We start from the raw sequence: 17,827 nt of genomic DNA on the forward strand, positions 1-17,827 counted from the left end.
ATAATGTACAATATAAAAAATGGATATTCATTTTCAGATATGCTGTAGTGTTATTAAATTAGTGTTTTTAAAGATTAATTAACTTTACCGTCATCGCTTAAAGGGGTGGTTGATTATGATTTCACTTTTTTAACTTTAGTTAGTGTGTAATGTTGCTGTTTGAGTATAAACAACATCTGCAAAGTTACAATGCTCAAAGTTCAATACAAAGGGAGATATTTTCTTTTAAAGAATTCGCTGTTTAAGGGCTGGTAGGGACTACAACAAGCTTCTTCCGGGTTAGTGACATAAACTAACCCTAAAATTTACATAAACCCTTGCCCCGAAAACACACAACAAAGGGGGTGAGGCCATGTTGGGCTGCTTTAGAGAAGAGGAAGAGTTGTTGTAGTAGAGTGTTGTTGCCATGCCGTCTTTTTACGCCGCACTGCTTCACAAACAAGGGTCAATTCAACACTGCATTTACACAAAAAATTAACATGACGGCACATACTAGTCGATGAGTGGAATCAGCTCCACAACAACTACATAAATTTATCCACTAACCATTCAGAAATGTCCAGTTGATTCTAAATTTGTAACTTCTTCCTGAATCTCTCCATCAGTGTCCGACTCTGGTTTGATCAATGTAAGGCTGAACACCGTTACTGATAATCCTCATTTTGGCTGCGTTTTCTCCAGCTTTGTTGTTGTTGAGCAACTGAAGTGCGAGCTCTTAAAGCTCCGCCGTCTTCTGGAAAGCGGGCCGGGAGCAGCAGCTCATTTGCATTTAAGGGACACGCACAAAAACGGCATGTTTTTGCTCACACCAAAATAGGGGCAAATTTGACAAGCAATAATTAATGATCTGTGAGGTATTTTGAGCTGAAACTTCAGACACATTCTGTGAACACCTGAGACTTTTATTACATATTGTAAAAGGATAACTATAGGTCCCCTTTAATCTAAATGTAAAAATCTGATAAATGAGCATTAGGCCTGTGTGTGTGCACTCTAAATTTCATGCTGTGTCATTGTAAGTATCAAGCCCCGGAGTATTAAAACTGAATCCCATAAACACATGCACAGAGTGGCTGAAAGCCCAATTATTGGCTTTGAAACCACAGCAGTCTAACCTGAATTAAATGTGTCCTTTTAGCTTCACGTCCTGGAGTTGCTTGCTGAATCTAAGGCCACTGCAGGGGAAGTGCTGTCATCACTGGACTAAACAGGGAATGAGACTCCAGTGGCCTCCAAAGGGCTGAATGACTGACAAAAGCCACATTATCAGACATCTGAGGGGGGTAAAGAGTCTCCATGCCTCAATACCATTCAGTTTCAGCTGAAATACTCTCATCCAGTCAGTCAGCCAAAGGGCGAGAGAAAGAGAACGTCGCAGAAGAATTTGAGTTGACAGATGTAAAATACTGGTTTGATATTTGTTTGAGGCTAAATGTGTAGGAGGTACAAAGTGAAACAGAGCAAGAGGATGTTTGAGAACATGACATGAGATACTGGAAGAGACACATACATGATACACAATACTCTCACCCAGTTGCCTTGCCATAACAATTTGATCTTTATTCCTGCATCCAACACGTTGATTACATGAATTGATTGTTTGCTTGCCATTTAATCTACCCAGACCTTAAAGGTGCCATCGAATTGTAAATTGAATTTACCTCGGCATAGTTGAATAACAAGAGTTCAGTACGTGGAAATGACATACACTGAGTCTCAAACTCCATTGTTTCCTCCTTCTTATATAAATCTCATTTGTTTAAAAGACCTTAGAAGAACAGGTGAATCTCAACATAACACCGACTGTTACGTAACAGTCTGGGTGTACACCCCCAATAACTGACATGATCCATGATATCATGATATTTTTTGTGATATTTGTAAATTGTCTTTCTAAATGTTTCGTTAGCATGTTGCTAATGTACTGTTAAATGCGGTTAAAGTTTCCATCGTTTCTTACTGTATTCACGGAGACAAGAGAGCCGTCACTATTTTCATTTTTAAACACTTGCAGTCTGTATAATTCATAAACACAGCTTCATGCTTTATAAATCTCTCCAACAGTGTAGCATTAGCCGTTAGCCACGGAGCACAGCCTCAAATTCATTCAGAATCAAATGTAAACATCCAAATAAATACTTCACTCACATGATCCGATATGCTGCATGACGAACACTTTGTAAAGATCCATTTTGAGGGTTATATTAGCTGTGTGAACTTTATGCAGTGATAGAGTCGAGAGCTTGGGAGGGGGCGGAGAGCGTGCGATTTAAAGGGGCCGCAGCATGAATCGGCGCATTTCTAATTATGCCTCAAAATAGGCAGTTCAAAAATGAATTAAAAAAAATCTATGGGGTATTTTGAGCTGCAACTTCACAGACACATTCAGGGAACACCTTAGACTTATATTACATTTTGTAAAAAAAACATTCGATGGCACCTTTAATATGTGGCCTTGTTAGGAGATGATCAACGATATTCGCTTCACCTGTGACTGGTCATAATGCTTTGGCTCATCAGTATATACTTCTGTTCAAGCAAACATGGTTATTAGCTAATTAAATGTCCAAATATCTTCCAATTTATCAGCCTGGCTGGTATATTGGTTGATGAAATGGAAAGGTACTTAAAGAAATCTCAAAAGGCAGGAACAAACCAAGCCTTCGGTCGGCCATCGGGCAGTTTTTGTTTGTCGGCCGACTAAGTTTTCTCAGTGTGTTCTGCATCGTCGGTTGAAGTTGGTCCTCCTCTGCTTTTTTTTCACTGATTCGACTTGTTGAATCGGCGTCAGAGCTTGTCGGTCCGTCGGGCAATCTGATCATTCTGATTGGCTGTTCAGCTACTGCCACCTGCTGGTACGGAAAGGCATTTCATCTTGTGCAGGCGCAGAATGGACGTGCTACTTGGTCGTCGGCGGTCGAGCGTCGGTTTGGTGTGTCAGGGCAACTTTGTACACAGACACTGCCGATGTGAGCCAACCCCGCAGTCTGCTTTCATCGCCACTTGTTCATCAGCGTCGGCTTGGTGTGTTCCTGCCTAAAGAAATCTTTTCATATCTGCATTTTGCTGCTTATTGAAAGCCATACTCCAAGACAGGAAGAGACTTTCTTACTGACAATCAACAACTATTTGCTATTTACATGAACAGTCAAGATTTTCTGTGAAGACTGACTGTGGTTTGTTCACTCTGACACTCAATCCTGAATGTTCGTGGTATCCTGTAGTCTTAATTTTTTTTTTCTTTCTATAGTGATTCAAAACCCTGAGTCAGAAACAAACATTTCAAGATGAATAAGAACATGTCTTGATATGTTGTGGTGGTTTGACATATTACAGGTCATTCTCCTTCCGGGCAAAAAGGGTAAATCAGATTTTAAATCCATAATCCAGATGACAATGTTGTTGTCGTCTCCCTTGTTTACGTAACTCGTGGTTCCAAAGGAATTATTTTTGTTCTTATATTCCTGTCGACTGTAAAATGTAAAAAGACTAAGAATGATGACAAACAAGCTTGACATTTAGGATTCTAACTTATGAATACAGACTAGCTGGATATAACACTGAAGAGCAGAGTGCAATATGCCATTTTAAGGGTTTCTGGAAGTGCTGGGACTTGGTGAGATTAGTTAATCATCAATCTGTAGGGCCAACGTAAGCTGTATGACAGCTAATGCAGAAGTTTTTAGTGGGTGCCTCTTTCTCTTCTGCTTTTCCTCTAGTTTTTTCTCTTTGATTTTCAGATCTAGAGAGATTTTGGGTGCTCTGCAAAAGATCTCCATGATCCATCTGTGCTAAAATCAGACTGAGCACTGCGACATCCAGCTGTCTCTGTCTGAGTTCTTATCTCTCTCTCTCGTTTCTCACTCTTGTTTCTTTTTCTGGAAAAGAATTAACCACTTAGATAGGAAGAGACAAACATTCAAAGCGACCAACCGCCGTAAGATTATCTTCCCGTAAAATAAATACAGACTATTTCATAGACATAATAGAACAAAGCAGACTTTACAGTGTTGCTTGTGATTGTGTAGTTAACTTGCTACTTGGTACCTCAAACAAAACTTGAGCCTTTGAGGCTGAGAGTATGATATATTTTGCAAAGGAACAGTTCCATTTACCCTTCTTGCTTAAATATTTATTCATCTTAAAAATTTGTACTGTTTATGATGTTTGTCTTGTATCTGCTTAATGAATAAATGTAAATCTTGAAACAGATCATGCTGTATATGTTGTTTAGGGCTTTTAATCCACTTTGTTTACTTGAGCAGGCGTCTCTCACCTGTACCCTAGACAACACTTCTGTTTGAATTCATTTCCTGTCTTTGTCTGCCTTTTTGTTCCTCACAGTGGTATTATTTCCTCTTATGTCTGTGCCTGTCTCAGTCAGTGTTGTTGTTGTTAACTAGTCTAGATTGAGATGTAAAATTGTCAAATGATTTTTGAATGACCTGAAGAATATCAATGACATCTCTGAAGCGCTCTTATGAATGTAGCACTGAAGGATTTTTGAATTGGCGTTTTAAAATCATGGAAATCCAACCTATAAAATTCCCTGTATATGTTAGTGTCTGATTGGAGGTTTCTGTGACAGTTTTAATGCTGGATTAACTCTGCACAGCAGAATCTATATGTTTGTACAGGGATGGTGCTATGTGGGTCACCTTGATGGAAGGAGAAAGTGCATAAAAGATAGAAGCAGAGAGGAAGAAAGCTCTTGAAATGTTGAGTGTTGAATTGGTGGACCTAATGAGCTCTTATCATTATGACAGACTTGGTAATATTCACACCTCTGCAGAAGAGATAACACACGCACACATTCTTTTGTACAGTGTACTTGTGCAGATTGCCGGTCACGCTTTAACCTTGCACCTTTTTCTTATCTTGTTGTTTAAAATGAGAGTGGTTTGATAAAAGCATAAGCATTTAGAGTGTCTTAAGTTTTAATTAACCTGATTCACCCTCTCATTCATTTCTGTAATCTCCATAGTGTCCCTTTCTGCATGTGAGTTTTATTTAAATGCTTGAATAGTTCATCTAAAAATGGAAAAACTCACCATCATGTCATTCAAAATCTGTTTGACTTTTTCTTCTATAAAACACAATAGATTATATTTTTTGTTTTGTCCATAAAATTAACAAATCTAATTGCAATTTTACAGAAAAAAGGCATATTTTTGCTGTGCTTGTTTGCTGGGCTGCACAGTTTGGCCCAAAATGACTATAGTATTCTCATTATTATTATAAATAATAATAATAAAATATTAAACAAAGTAAGACATGTTACTATTGTAATGTTTCCCTGTAAAATTTAATATTGGGTATTTTAAATATATGACAATAATATTAACTATTTTAATATAACTGTAAAATTACAATACTAATATTTATGCCAGTCTTAATGGATTCATTTTCAAAATGTTAAACCATGAAGCTTTTATTTGAGAGCTGAAAACCACATGGAGACCTTAAAGGTGCAGTAAGCGAATTCTGAGAAACGCTTTTGAAAGTGGATCGGACCGAGCACCAAAACACACTTGTGGCCAATCAGCAGAAAGGGGCGTGGCCACTCACGAGGGGGGAGGTGCCTGTGCTGCATAGCATGTTTATTTATTTGGGGGCGGAGCTTTCAAGAAAGGAGTTTGATCCTTTTGGGTAGGGGGCGTGTTTGTTTTGGTGATTTCAAATATCAACAGCGTTTCTCAGAAATTGCTTACTGCACCTTTAAATCTTCACTTATGTTGACAACAGACAGTTTATAAGCACTTCTCATTACAAGTTTGGGAAGATGGTTGGCGTATGTTGCGTAATGCACATTATAAGTGACCCAAACTCAGAGCACATGCAGAGATGAGTATGTGTAAAGCAGCATTTACTGTGAACCGAGCTGATGTCCTCTTGATGAGGAATGATTGGACATAGATGTGTTATTAAAGCTGCAAAGGAGGCTGCAGAGTCAACAGAGTTGCCTTAAGGGGAGTTTGGTTGTACTTTAGAGAATTGTAAACACCAGTCTCTCTCAGCCACACACAGTAATCACTATATGCATTATTCAGTGTGTGGGGTTGTGAGTGGGTGTGATGTATTGGGCACGAGAGGAGACGTGACCGTGTGCAAATTATCAGCAGAAGACTTATGGCATAGAGCTTGAACAGACACACAGGGAGCTCACAACATTGTTCTTTTGTTCAAAGCCCTGCATGGCAGCTGCCCAGCCAATGAAATGGCAAAACTGCTGACTCAAGGCAGGTACATAATTTCATTCAACTTACACACACTATACCTCAAGATTTGATTGTTTTTAAATGGGTTTCTTCAAACACTTCCCTCTTCTGCCATTGGTTGAAAAATAAAAATATCTCCACCCAAAACTCATGCTATTGGTTGAACCTCTGTTGCTATGACAGTCTGGTTGGGATGCTTGAACAAATAGAGCAATGTTTTGATAGCACCGTTTATACTGACAGTGATGTGTAGACCACAAGAAAGTCATTAATTGTCATCCAACAAAGTAAAATTTTATTAATAATATAAAATTGGCAACTACCAGTGGGAGTTTGGTCAGTTAAGTTCATGTGATTTGCCACCTGAGACATTTGGTTACTGCAGTTGTGTTGAAATGTCCAAAAGCAACCAACAGCTCAGTAACTTGGTGACCTCTAGTGATTTAATCACTGTCAGTGTGAATGGAGCTTCAAACTTAGACCCTGAAAGACTCATGAACAGGATCCATGGCGATTAAAATCCCACCGTTTCTCTGTGGAGCGTGTGAACTGCATCTCCATTGATCTCTAGTGCTCTGACCTCTGACCTGTGTTGGCAGACCTTCAGCGTACAACGCCACCCTGTCATGCTTTCTCTTAGCGATTGCTTTACTCTCTCTCTTTCACTCTACAAGAGGTAAGACCAGTGTCCTAATGAGTGAGCCTATTTAAAGTGAACTCTACTGCTTCTATATTTAACCTACTAAGATGCTCTCTTTAAGCACCTAGTGCCTGCCTCTTTGCGGCTTTGGGTTAGAAAGCTATGACTGTCTTGTCTCTGATTCCTTATTTCTCTCTTCCGCCCTCTCTGTATCACTCCCTGTCCCTCTTGCTACAAGAAGGACCTCAATTTCTCAGCGGGGGCCTGTTTTGGCCCCAGACCCACAGGAGACATGTTCTCTTACCTTCGATCTCCACATCACCTGGTGAGTGTCTGAGCACTGAAACTGATATTTACAGGAAGATATTTAATGTAGGTAGGGTTCTCATTTAAGGGTGTGGCTTCTTGTTATGTATGATATTTGTTATTGTTATCCATGGTCTGTTACATTGTGACATATTTTGAAATTGAAATAAAAATTGTAATCAAATAATAATAAAAATATTATATATGTTGGATATATATATATATATATATATATATATATATATATATATATATATATATATATATATATATCCAACATATATAATATTTTTATTATTATTTGATTACAATTTTTATTTCAATATATATATATATATATATATATATATATATATCCAACATATATAATATTTTTTTAAATTTAAATTTTCAATGGTGTATATATATATGCTTTTTATTCATCAAAGAATAAAATGATGCATTAAATTGATAAAAAGTGACCGCAAAGAGATTTATAATATTACAAAAAATATTTTTAATAAATGCTGTACTTTTGAACTTTCTATTCTTTAAATAATCCTGAAAAAAATGATCACGGTTTCCACAAAAATATTAAGCCGTGCAACTGTTTTCAACATTGATAATAAGAGATGTTTATTGAACGGCAAATTGCCATATTAGACTGATTTCTGAAGGATCATGTGACACTGAAGACTGTAGTAATGGCTGCTGAAAATTCAGCTTTGTCATCACAGGAATAAATTATATTTTAAAATATATGAATTGAATTGTATTAATATTTCACAATATTGCAGTTTTTACTACATTTTTGATCAAATAAATGTAGTCTTGGTGTATGTATGTTAGGATTATTTAATTATTTTATTTTGCTGAAGTGCTGAAGATTGTAAAACACAATCAATTCACTGTCATGCTGTCTAACTCTTTCATGACTGGAATACCCTGTACTTTTGTGGTGAAATCCCGCACATAACTTGACCTACAAGACATGGACAGTGTGTAGGAGAGAAGGATGATGTCAGTTGTTTTTTGAACGGAGAGCAGCACTGAGGCTTCTTTGGCAGAGAGGCAAGTACAGGTTGCGTCATTGCGGCCGTTGTCGTCATTTTGCTGATTAACCCGTGTCATTCGGGCAAGTGTACTCACACTTAAGCTTTGTTCTGTCAGTACGGTGGCTTTGTGGTCATCGTAAAGAAAGACACATTGTTCTGTGTCTATTTCTGCAGCTAAAGGTCTTGTATAGGGCAGCCATGGGTGTTCTTCACCACTAACATATGGCCTCATATTGCTTTGCTGTGTTGAGCGTTGGGAATGTCTTTCTCCTATAGTTTTGCATAATTGGAATTCTCTTCCCACAATCACCTCAAACACGCTGTTCGGTTCTGCCATGAAGAAAAGTTTTTGGTTGTTTCCAATGCATACCCTAATATTTCCGGACCATTTCATAAGTCTTTCTGAAATCATAGGTCTTTGTTCATCTATGCCTCTGAGAAAGTGACACTTTTGAACATCCTTTTTGGCTGTGCCTGTGTCTCTCCCGAATCGCCTCTCTCTGTCTATTCATCTTTCTGTTCCTCTTTGTTGAGTCATTGTGAGTTGTTCTGAGGGCAGCCCTCCCTGAATAGCTATTGTGCTCTCTGTACCAAGAGCCGTCATCTCCTTTAGTCCATGTGGCAGACGTTCGACGAGAGTCTAAGACGTTTCGTTAACCCTGCTGTGCTTGTGTGTACAGGGGTGACGGACCAACACCGGGAACAACACTTGAGTAAATCAGCCATAGTGATCTAGCACAGCAAGTGCACCGCAATGACTTGGCACCTTTGTTAACCAGCCATGTGCTAAATGTGAGTCTAGGACAAACAGTTGGGGTTTATTTTATTAGATACAAGAAGTGATTGCATCATTGCATCTGATGTGTATGTTGTCAGGTCGTTTGGCCGACGCTGATGTTTGACCTGCCACTAATTTGATTTACCTTGACAAGATTATCTGTTTCATTATCGGTTCAGATAAATCTACTCTGTCTGAATTATCAGTCTGTGATTAAGTGTGTGTAAGAGAGAAAGAGGAAAATATCTATCTAGAAGGTATTTCCTTTTATGCTAACAGATACGATCAAAAGACATTACGTGGTGTTGCTAAATACTTCCTGTTATGCAGGATGAACTGAAATATTGACCATAGACTAAGCAAAACTTTATATATGAAGTACCTTTTTAAAGTGCTTCAGTGAACATGAAAATGAAAGTAGTAATTGGTGACATACTGCTGAATTATTGAAAATGAATGCATATCTGAGATGGTAACGTGCAAAGTGGTGCAACAGTGTTACGAATACTATAGCGCAAAATACTTCAAACTACTTCAGACTTCTTCAAAAAATAAAACCTTTTATTAAAACATTTATTTGTAAGATTATATTTGTAAAAGGGTATCTTTGACAGTAAGGCTCTCTGTGTGAGACAGAATTAAAAAAAAAAAATATAATAATAATTATATATATATATTTGCTTGTTTTTCACAGTTTGGGACAACAGTGAATATAAAGGCTGATATTTCTGGCCCTGTTTTAGGTACAAGCAAGTGTAAATGCTAGGCATGCGACGGTATCAAATTTTCATGTTGTGATAATTGCTGAAACAAGATTGAAATAAGTTTAAATAACTATTCACTGTATGTTTAAGTGCCCATGATAACAGTATTGTGCATATTCATTATATCGTATTACCGAATATCAGCACATGTCTAGTAAAGGCCTGTTCACTACAAGACCAATAATCGATTAAAAAATTTGGTGCGATAAACATTTTAGTTTTAATGAATGGCTGTTAATGCATCTGTTTAGGCCGACATGAACATTTGCATGCCATTAATGATTTTTTTTTTTTTGTCCAGAGAGGTGTTCTAATCCCTTCTCCATCGCTTTGCAAAGAATACCAATAAGAATCAAACTTTTTATCATTCCCAGAGCTGCTGCTGTTACATAAACTAACGCATTGATGGTGCTTAAGAATGAATATTCTTGTATTTGGTGTTGTTTGATAATTCACAGTGAATACAAAAATCTGTAAAGGCTGTTTGAAACATGTTTTACTTACTTTCTTCTCCATAACAAGCGGGTTAGAAACAAAGTTGGGCAGCGCTGCTTTGTGGACCGTAGTAGCATGGGTAACCGCTGTATTTCTGCTTTTATATAAGCACTGCCTACAGTCAGAGATTGAATTTGCATGTTGATTCAGCCCATCTGGTGTTTTTTTACACATTGGTCTCAAGTGTTTCATTATCATATTGCTGAGGTATATTGGTGCCAACACCCTGAAGATATTTAAAAATGGAGGATCCTGCAATCAGTTCTGGCAGCCAGTGAGCCGAAGGATTTAAGTGATTCCACAGTCTAGTATGAGTCAGCAATCTTGTTGCTACATTGTGAACTGTTTGTAAGTGTTTGATAAAGGTCTTTGGTAAGTTAGCCAAAATACAATTGCAGTCTTGATGTAACAAATAAATGGGTTTCGGTGAGTTTCTCACTGCCTGTAGGGAAGAGAGAGAAAAACACAGAAGAGAATCTCAGGTCACCAGGAAGTCTGTACGATTATGATTATAAACCGTTACCTTGGTACCTTTTAAAATGTGCTTTAGATCAATTAGGTTGGATGTTGTGTTGTGATAAAGATCTTTTGTTTGGTAGAGTAAGCACTGACCTCAAATCAAGTCCATTAGTAATCTATGAGTAAAGCCACATGACTAAACAGTGTTTTGGTATATCAGAGAGTATATAGATCTCTATACTTGTTTTCTAGTGTACTTGTTGTTGGTAATAAGATGTTATAAGTTTATATATATATATATATATATATATATATATATATATATATATATATATATATATATATATATATATATATATATTTGTTTGTCCTGATTTTCTTTCATAATTAGTTGATTGCAACTAATTAAATTATCTTAGAATTAAAATTATTTAAAGGCTCTTAGTTCTGGTGCAAAAATATCAAACAGTTAGCATAGCAGTGTTAATTGCTACTGTATGTTAGAGTGAAATAAAATCTTGCCATGAACCTGCCTGTCCGTGTGTGTGCGCACGGCAAATGTGTTTTTTAGTTAATACAGACCTTCGTAAACCCCATAGGGTGTGTCAGGGAATCATCTGTCTATGTCTGTTAACTAAAATGAACTAATATCATGAACTGTTGCTGCTTATTCAACCTGCTAACACCACTGTCATACTTTCACAGTCTAGCTTCATAACCTACACTTCAATTTAATTAGCAAGAGGCAATACCACGACAGAAATTAACGAGGGATTTTCTCATTAGTCAGGAGGCTTAGCTTCCCAAGGGATGTCTGGAGGGGCAGAAGTATATTCATGTATTGTGTGAATGATATATTGTGCTGTGTGGTGCTAATACAGCTTAGCCTCAGTTATTGATTGATTGAAGTTTATTATATGAAACATATATTGTTCTCTGATTGCACTGACTGATGTGATTCCAAACCACAATCAGGTCATCAGTGTTGGGAATGCTACTTGAAAACAGTAGCTTTAGCTTGTCAAGCTAATCAACATTTTAAATATTTACAGTCAAGTTAGCCTTTTGCAATGATTTCTGCACTATATTGCTAACAAAACTAAACTAAAGGTCCTTAAAGTGGCCAATATTGTTTGTTTGCTTGGTTGTAATGCTCCATTAACCATATAATGTGACGAAAGTTCACATTTTTGTGCTTCTTTTTGGAACAAACCGCTTATTAAATGAAAATCTATACTATTTGAAAACAATAATTGGTATCAGTTAGCCTTTTTAGTTACTTCCCAATGCTGGAGGTCAATGCATACCCCAATACATGAATCAAGAGAAGGAAGAGTTTATCCCTGAAGGTCAGCCCAAAGATTTTACAGGTCAGGATTAGTAGTTTCCCCCAAGCTACAGTCTGCTTTTCCGTAGATACTGTAACTCGTAGGAAATACGTTATGTCGACAAAAATACAAACTGTGGAAATGTTATACTTGTGTAGCAGAGCGTGTCAGTTCAATTAAGTTTTTCAGTAGTGCAGTTTTTTTTAAGCCTTTGCATCCATCAGCACATAGAGGGAACACAAAGAGAGAAAGACAGAGAGAGGGATAAGGGGGATGGGAGAGAGAGAGAGAGAGATAAAGGAAGAATCATCAATACAGCCCTTCTGTCCAGGAGCATCCTCTCCCCGCAACTCACTTCATGGTTTAAGCTAATTTAGGTGACAACCATCCCCATGTTTTGAACTCCCCTTGCCTATTTTTCTCTTTTACAGTGTTATATAACCAGTTTTTGTCCGTGGACTCATCTTATATCTATAACAAGGATTAATGTGAAATTTTCAGTTTTGTGCAGCATCAAGCTACACAGTAGTGTAATTTTGTGTGCAATAATGGCCAAAGTATGTGGAAAACTATGGAAAACATGGATTGGTAACAATGAAGACCAGCTTTAGATTTGCAATGCGAGTTGTGTGTGTACAGGCTGTAAGGTTGAAGATATGGGGCATTTACTCATAAGCAGAGGTTTGAGCGCAGAGAACAGAGTGTTGCTCACTAGGAGTCCTCGCTAACATTTCTGAATAATTAATAGGGGTTTTTGGGGAGATGAAGGGGACCAATGAGAACACAGGGATTTGCATGGTTGCGGGACGCACCGTCTGCCGTAGTGGATTTGGGAATACCATCAAAGCACTTCGTCTGTAGGTTTCTCCAAACACACACAGACATACACACACGTGCACACTTCTACGCAATCACAGAAACTCATTAACTGCCACATTCACTGATTATGATGGATGCAAATCTACACATGGTTCACCCAAAAATAATAAATTCTGTCATCATCAGTGTTGGGCACGTTACTTTAAAAAAGTAATTAGTTATAGTTACTAGTTACTTCTCACAAATTGTAACGGAGTTAGTAACGGAGTTACATCATTATAAAAGTAACTAATTACCAGGGAAAGTAACTATTGCGTTACTTAAAAAAAAAATAAAATAAAATAAAAATATGCCAAATAAATTGAATGCCCCCAATATTACATATAAGTCTAAGAATAAATTATTCTTGATGCGACTCCTCCTGACTCATGATCCGCTCTTGCTCACGACATGAAATTTCTCTGTACTGTGTTGGTAGCCATTAAAGAAAACGTAGTTTCATATTTATGTTTAAATAGTCCTATGTTATGTTTTAAATCCATTTATTCGATTATGAAAAGTGAACAGCATGAGTAAGATGCATCATAAGATGCGCAAATATATCGGGAGACATGGAGTGGGTCAGACATGATTTTAAACACTTCATTAAGTTTTGTTTAATAGAAAGCCTCTCTTTAAAGTGAATTTCGTTTTGTAAAAATTGTATCTTAATTTTAATCAATGTTTCATCAACCAATTGCTTGGATTTAATATATAACAAGCAAATATAGCAGACAATAAAATCATGACATGGAGGCGCGGGCGCGATCACTGGCGCGTGAACTGGAGCGCGTCTTATAGGCTAAATGAACCGAAACTCAGAGGCTGCTTGCCTCGCAGACATGAGAAATATATCCATAGAATGCTTGAAATATCTACTTTAACGAAAATGAAGTAATTAAACACGAAAAGAAAGAGGCTACTCTGATTATATAGCCTAATCTGAATGAAATGTGCGTTATCTCTCTAGGCGCGTCCATATGAGCAGATGATCAGCAATGAGAATCAGCAATGAGAATCAGCAATGTCAACTTCATCTTTGCAGCCGACACTGATTCAGAAAACATTACTTTATTAATAAACAATTAATCTCCTTGCTGTTTTTGTCACACTCATAATCATTAGGCTACTTTTGCCGGTTCTTTATGGCAATTATGCGTGCCATTGAGTGCTATATAGCCTATATTATGTAAACGCTCCTTATTATGGTTTATTCTCTCCAGTATTTAAGAAATTATATTAATATAAATGTGATTAGTCAACTAATAGCTTAAATGAACAACTACTAGTCGACTAGAAAAAAACTCTTTCACATATTTTCGATCAAGCATCAAAAAGGGTATTCTGGTTTGAGCTCGCGCTTCGCGCGCATGCTCTGACAGACACACACACAGCGCATCATACATTATTATCAGTTTAAAATTATATTTGTGTCTGACTAACCGCAGCACACACCAGAGAAAAAAACTTTGCAGGTCCTATGGCTGAGAGAGAGCCTACTCAGATGAAAACCGCTTCAGTGAGCTCAATTATAGTAACGCAGCATTTTTTTTTTTGTCAGTAACGCTAACGGCGTTGTAACTGGAGAAAAAGTAATTCGTTTGATTACTCGTTACTGAAAAAAGTAACGGCGTTAGTAACGCGCGTTATTTATAACGCCGTTATTCCCATCACTGGTCATCATGTACTTAACCTAATATTGTCACACCTGTATGAATTTATTTTATTATATTTTTTGAAGAAGGTTTCAGTTGAAAATCAGTGCTTTGTAAATAAATGTTGGTTGGTTGGTTGGTTGGTTGGTTGGTTTGTATGTTTGATTGATTGATTGATGGATGGATGGATGGATGGATGGATGGATGGATGATTGATTGATTGATTGATTGATTGATTGATTGATTGATTGATTGATTGATTGATTGATTGATTGATTGATTGATAGAAAGAAAGAAAGAAAGAAAGAAAGAAAGAAAGAAAGAAAGAAAGAAAGAAAGAAAGAAAGAAAGAAAGAAAGAAAGAATAAATCAATCAATCAATGGGGCCCAAAACAACATTTTATCCTATTGACTGGATGGATGGATGGATGGATGGATGGATGGGTTATAGGCTCTACATAACTAAAGCAAAAAATCTAATCATTTTTTGTCAGATTTTCCTCTTTAATTTCAATCTGTTTTTTTTCTTGCTGCATTTGTACCCATTCAACATCTGTAGCAGTGCTTTAGAGAGGAAAGTGTACAGCTGTACTTCATGCTGCTCTGACTGAGATTTCATATTCTCATTGAGTCTTACAGAAACCATCAGCATTAGCGATGAGCGCGAGGTGGTCCGTTGGTTTGTGCGTGTGCGGTATCGAGCAGCGTTGTGCCGAAGACCTAAAGGTTAATTGGTTGTCTCTCTGTCAGAGTTTAAGCATTGCTGAACTCACTGAGGTGTGAAATAGAGCTAAAATTCTCCATAAAGTTTGCTGTCAACTAAATCAGCCTTCCTGGAGCCTCACTTATTGATTTGAGTATGTGTGGGGTTGTGTCCTTCGTGACACACTTGCAGTAGATATTGTGGTCTCATACTGTAGATATAGACCTCATGTTCGGTTGAGCACACATCCATGAGGCTCCAGGGGCTCTGGGGGAGGTGACTGGGTGGCTGTGGCTGTGGCTCTGCATATGTCACAGATGTGCTAATGTGTAGCTGAGTGGATGCATCCTGACTGCAGGCAGTCAGATGGAAATGTAGGTTATACTGGTCATCCATACTTAGTCCAGAAAAAAAGAGAGTGAGATAGGCCTTTCTTTGTGTAAGGGGTAGTCCTTGATGGAGAAAAGAAGGTCCGTGCCCTCTAAAAACAAAGGGGAGCAATATGATAAATAGAGATTATTATTACCATTATTACTAATATTCACATTCTTTTCAGCATCATGAAGTCTGCAAGTATGATGATGAAATTTAATTTAACTGAGCTGAACCAACCCTATCTCATGAGATAATGTTTTACGAGTCAGTGATTTTGAAAATTATTGCAATTCGTAACTGTTTTATATTTTGGCAATTTGGTGGCAGGTTTGTATGAATTTGAATGATTTGATTTAAGCATGAAGGTCTACCCTTAACCCACATAACCAGCAGGTTGTACGAAAAGGTACAAATTTGCCACCAATACGCCGCTAATTCGCCAAAATGTAAAATAATTACAAAGTGCCATTGGAGTTTCACCAGTGACCAAACCTGGTGTGAAATCTGTATGAGTGAGTTATATTTTGTATTTGGCAGTTGTTACGAACATGATAGGCCGGCATTAGTCCACTGACAGGGTAATCAGCCAATTGCAGGCACTGACTCCTCTCATTTGGCTTTTAGCCTGTATTTTGTGTAGAAAACGCCCCTGTCCTACACACAAGCACATCCATAAAGAAACATCACAAAATTGTGACCTTATCCAAGTCTTTTCACTTCTCTTTCTTACCTTACACACACTCATTCTCTTATGTAACCATCTTAGAGTACGTCCCAGCTTAGCACATAAAGGCCTTTAAGTAAATGCGTACATGGCATGAATAACCTTAATAGAACCTTTCTGAAATACTTGGTCAGTAATGGGATTTTGCTGTCAAATATTGTTCCGTAATGACCGCTGAACTTGTCTCAGATAGAAAAGTGCCTACATAGCTGTGTTAGTTTCTTAACCTTGTTGAGCCTTAATCTGCAAGTAAGCTAATACAATTATTTCAAATCAAATCAATATTTAACTTCAGTTATTTTTTCATTTTGTAAGCTGTGTTATGAGGAGGATAATGTACAATAAGCATTAATCAAGACCAAGACCCTATAGAAATGCTTATGGGGGACCTTACTTTTGTCCCGTTTCTTATTTTATTCTCAAACACACTACACACACACACACATATACACACACACACTGGTGAGGTGATTAGGAGGGAAAGGAATGCAGGTTACCATGTTTGCAAATAATCCTTCTTTGGCGCACAGTTTAATGGTCTAATGTGGACCCCTAGTGGCCAATCACAAGAAGAGAACAGCTGATGAGCCAAAACATTATGAACAGTCACAGGTGAAGCGAATATCATTGATCATCTCCTAACAAGGCCACATATTATGGTCTGGGTAGATTATCTCTGAAACTGCAAAGCTTGTGGGTTGCTCCCAGTCAGCAGTGGTGAGAATTTACCAACAGTGGTACAAGGAGGGACAAGCCACAAACTGGCAACAGGATGTTGGGCGCCATGCAAGACTCATTGATACATGAAGGCTATCCCATGTGGTCTGAACCAATAGAAGGTCTACCGTGGCAAAAGTCAAACAAAATAGTGTAGCTTTCATAATGTACCACAAGCATGATAAGAGTGGTTGGCACTTGGAGGATGATGGACAGATGCATGAATGGATGATGATTTATTGAAAGATGAAAGAATATTTTCTTGCTTCAAGAAGATTTTACAAAAGCTTGCAGAATTCAAATTACAGTGACTGGTGCCTTTGCATCTATTGTACCTTTTGTACTGCCTGAATGAGAAAGCATACAAGGAATAGAAGCCATCAGAATCCTGTGTGTGTGACTGGTAACCACAAAGGACTTCATTAGCATCCGTATCTGAACATCTAATCTGAAAACATCTCTGGAACAGTAGACGTCTCATAACATGAAACCAATTAGCATTAATGTATGCTAGTAGTACTTCAGTTTGACCTCATATACATGCAACCTGACTGCATATATTTTGAGTCCATACTCAAATATCCCTCTGCCCTAGGGGTTTTAATACATGTACACTCACAGCTGTTACCCACGTGTATGTGCGTGCTGTGCATTTCCTCTTGGGTGTGCTCTACAGATTTCCATGTGGAGGCATGTGGCCGAGCATGGATTTGAATACGTTCGTCTCTGTTTCTGTTTGCACGCAACATTGTACATGCACTGAGTGAAACAAA

At 37.7% G+C, this 17,827-nt stretch overlaps 1 protein-coding gene across 12 annotated transcripts in view; it reads left to right on the forward strand.

Moving 5' to 3' along the window:
- The window catches only part of arhgap12b (Rho GTPase activating protein 12b), a 68,618-nt gene that overhangs the window by 28,213 nt on the left and 22,578 nt on the right, over positions 1–17,827 (forward strand). For 8 of the 12 annotated variants that reach the window (XM_048169725.1, XM_048169724.1, XM_048169727.1 and 5 more), the window contains exon 3: positions 7,100–7,183. The exons of the other annotated variants lie outside the window; for them this stretch is intronic. In XM_048169725.1, the coding sequence (XP_048025682.1) occupies positions 7,100–7,183 (84 nt within the window). The remainder of the gene's footprint in view (positions 1–7,099; positions 7,184–17,827) is intronic. 12 annotated transcript variants of the gene reach the window in all.

Source organism: Megalobrama amblycephala, linkage group LG20 (genome assembly GCF_018812025.1).
Source record: "Megalobrama amblycephala isolate DHTTF-2021 linkage group LG20, ASM1881202v1, whole genome shotgun sequence".
Classification (NCBI taxonomy): Eukaryota; Metazoa; Chordata; class Actinopteri; order Cypriniformes; family Xenocyprididae; genus Megalobrama; species Megalobrama amblycephala.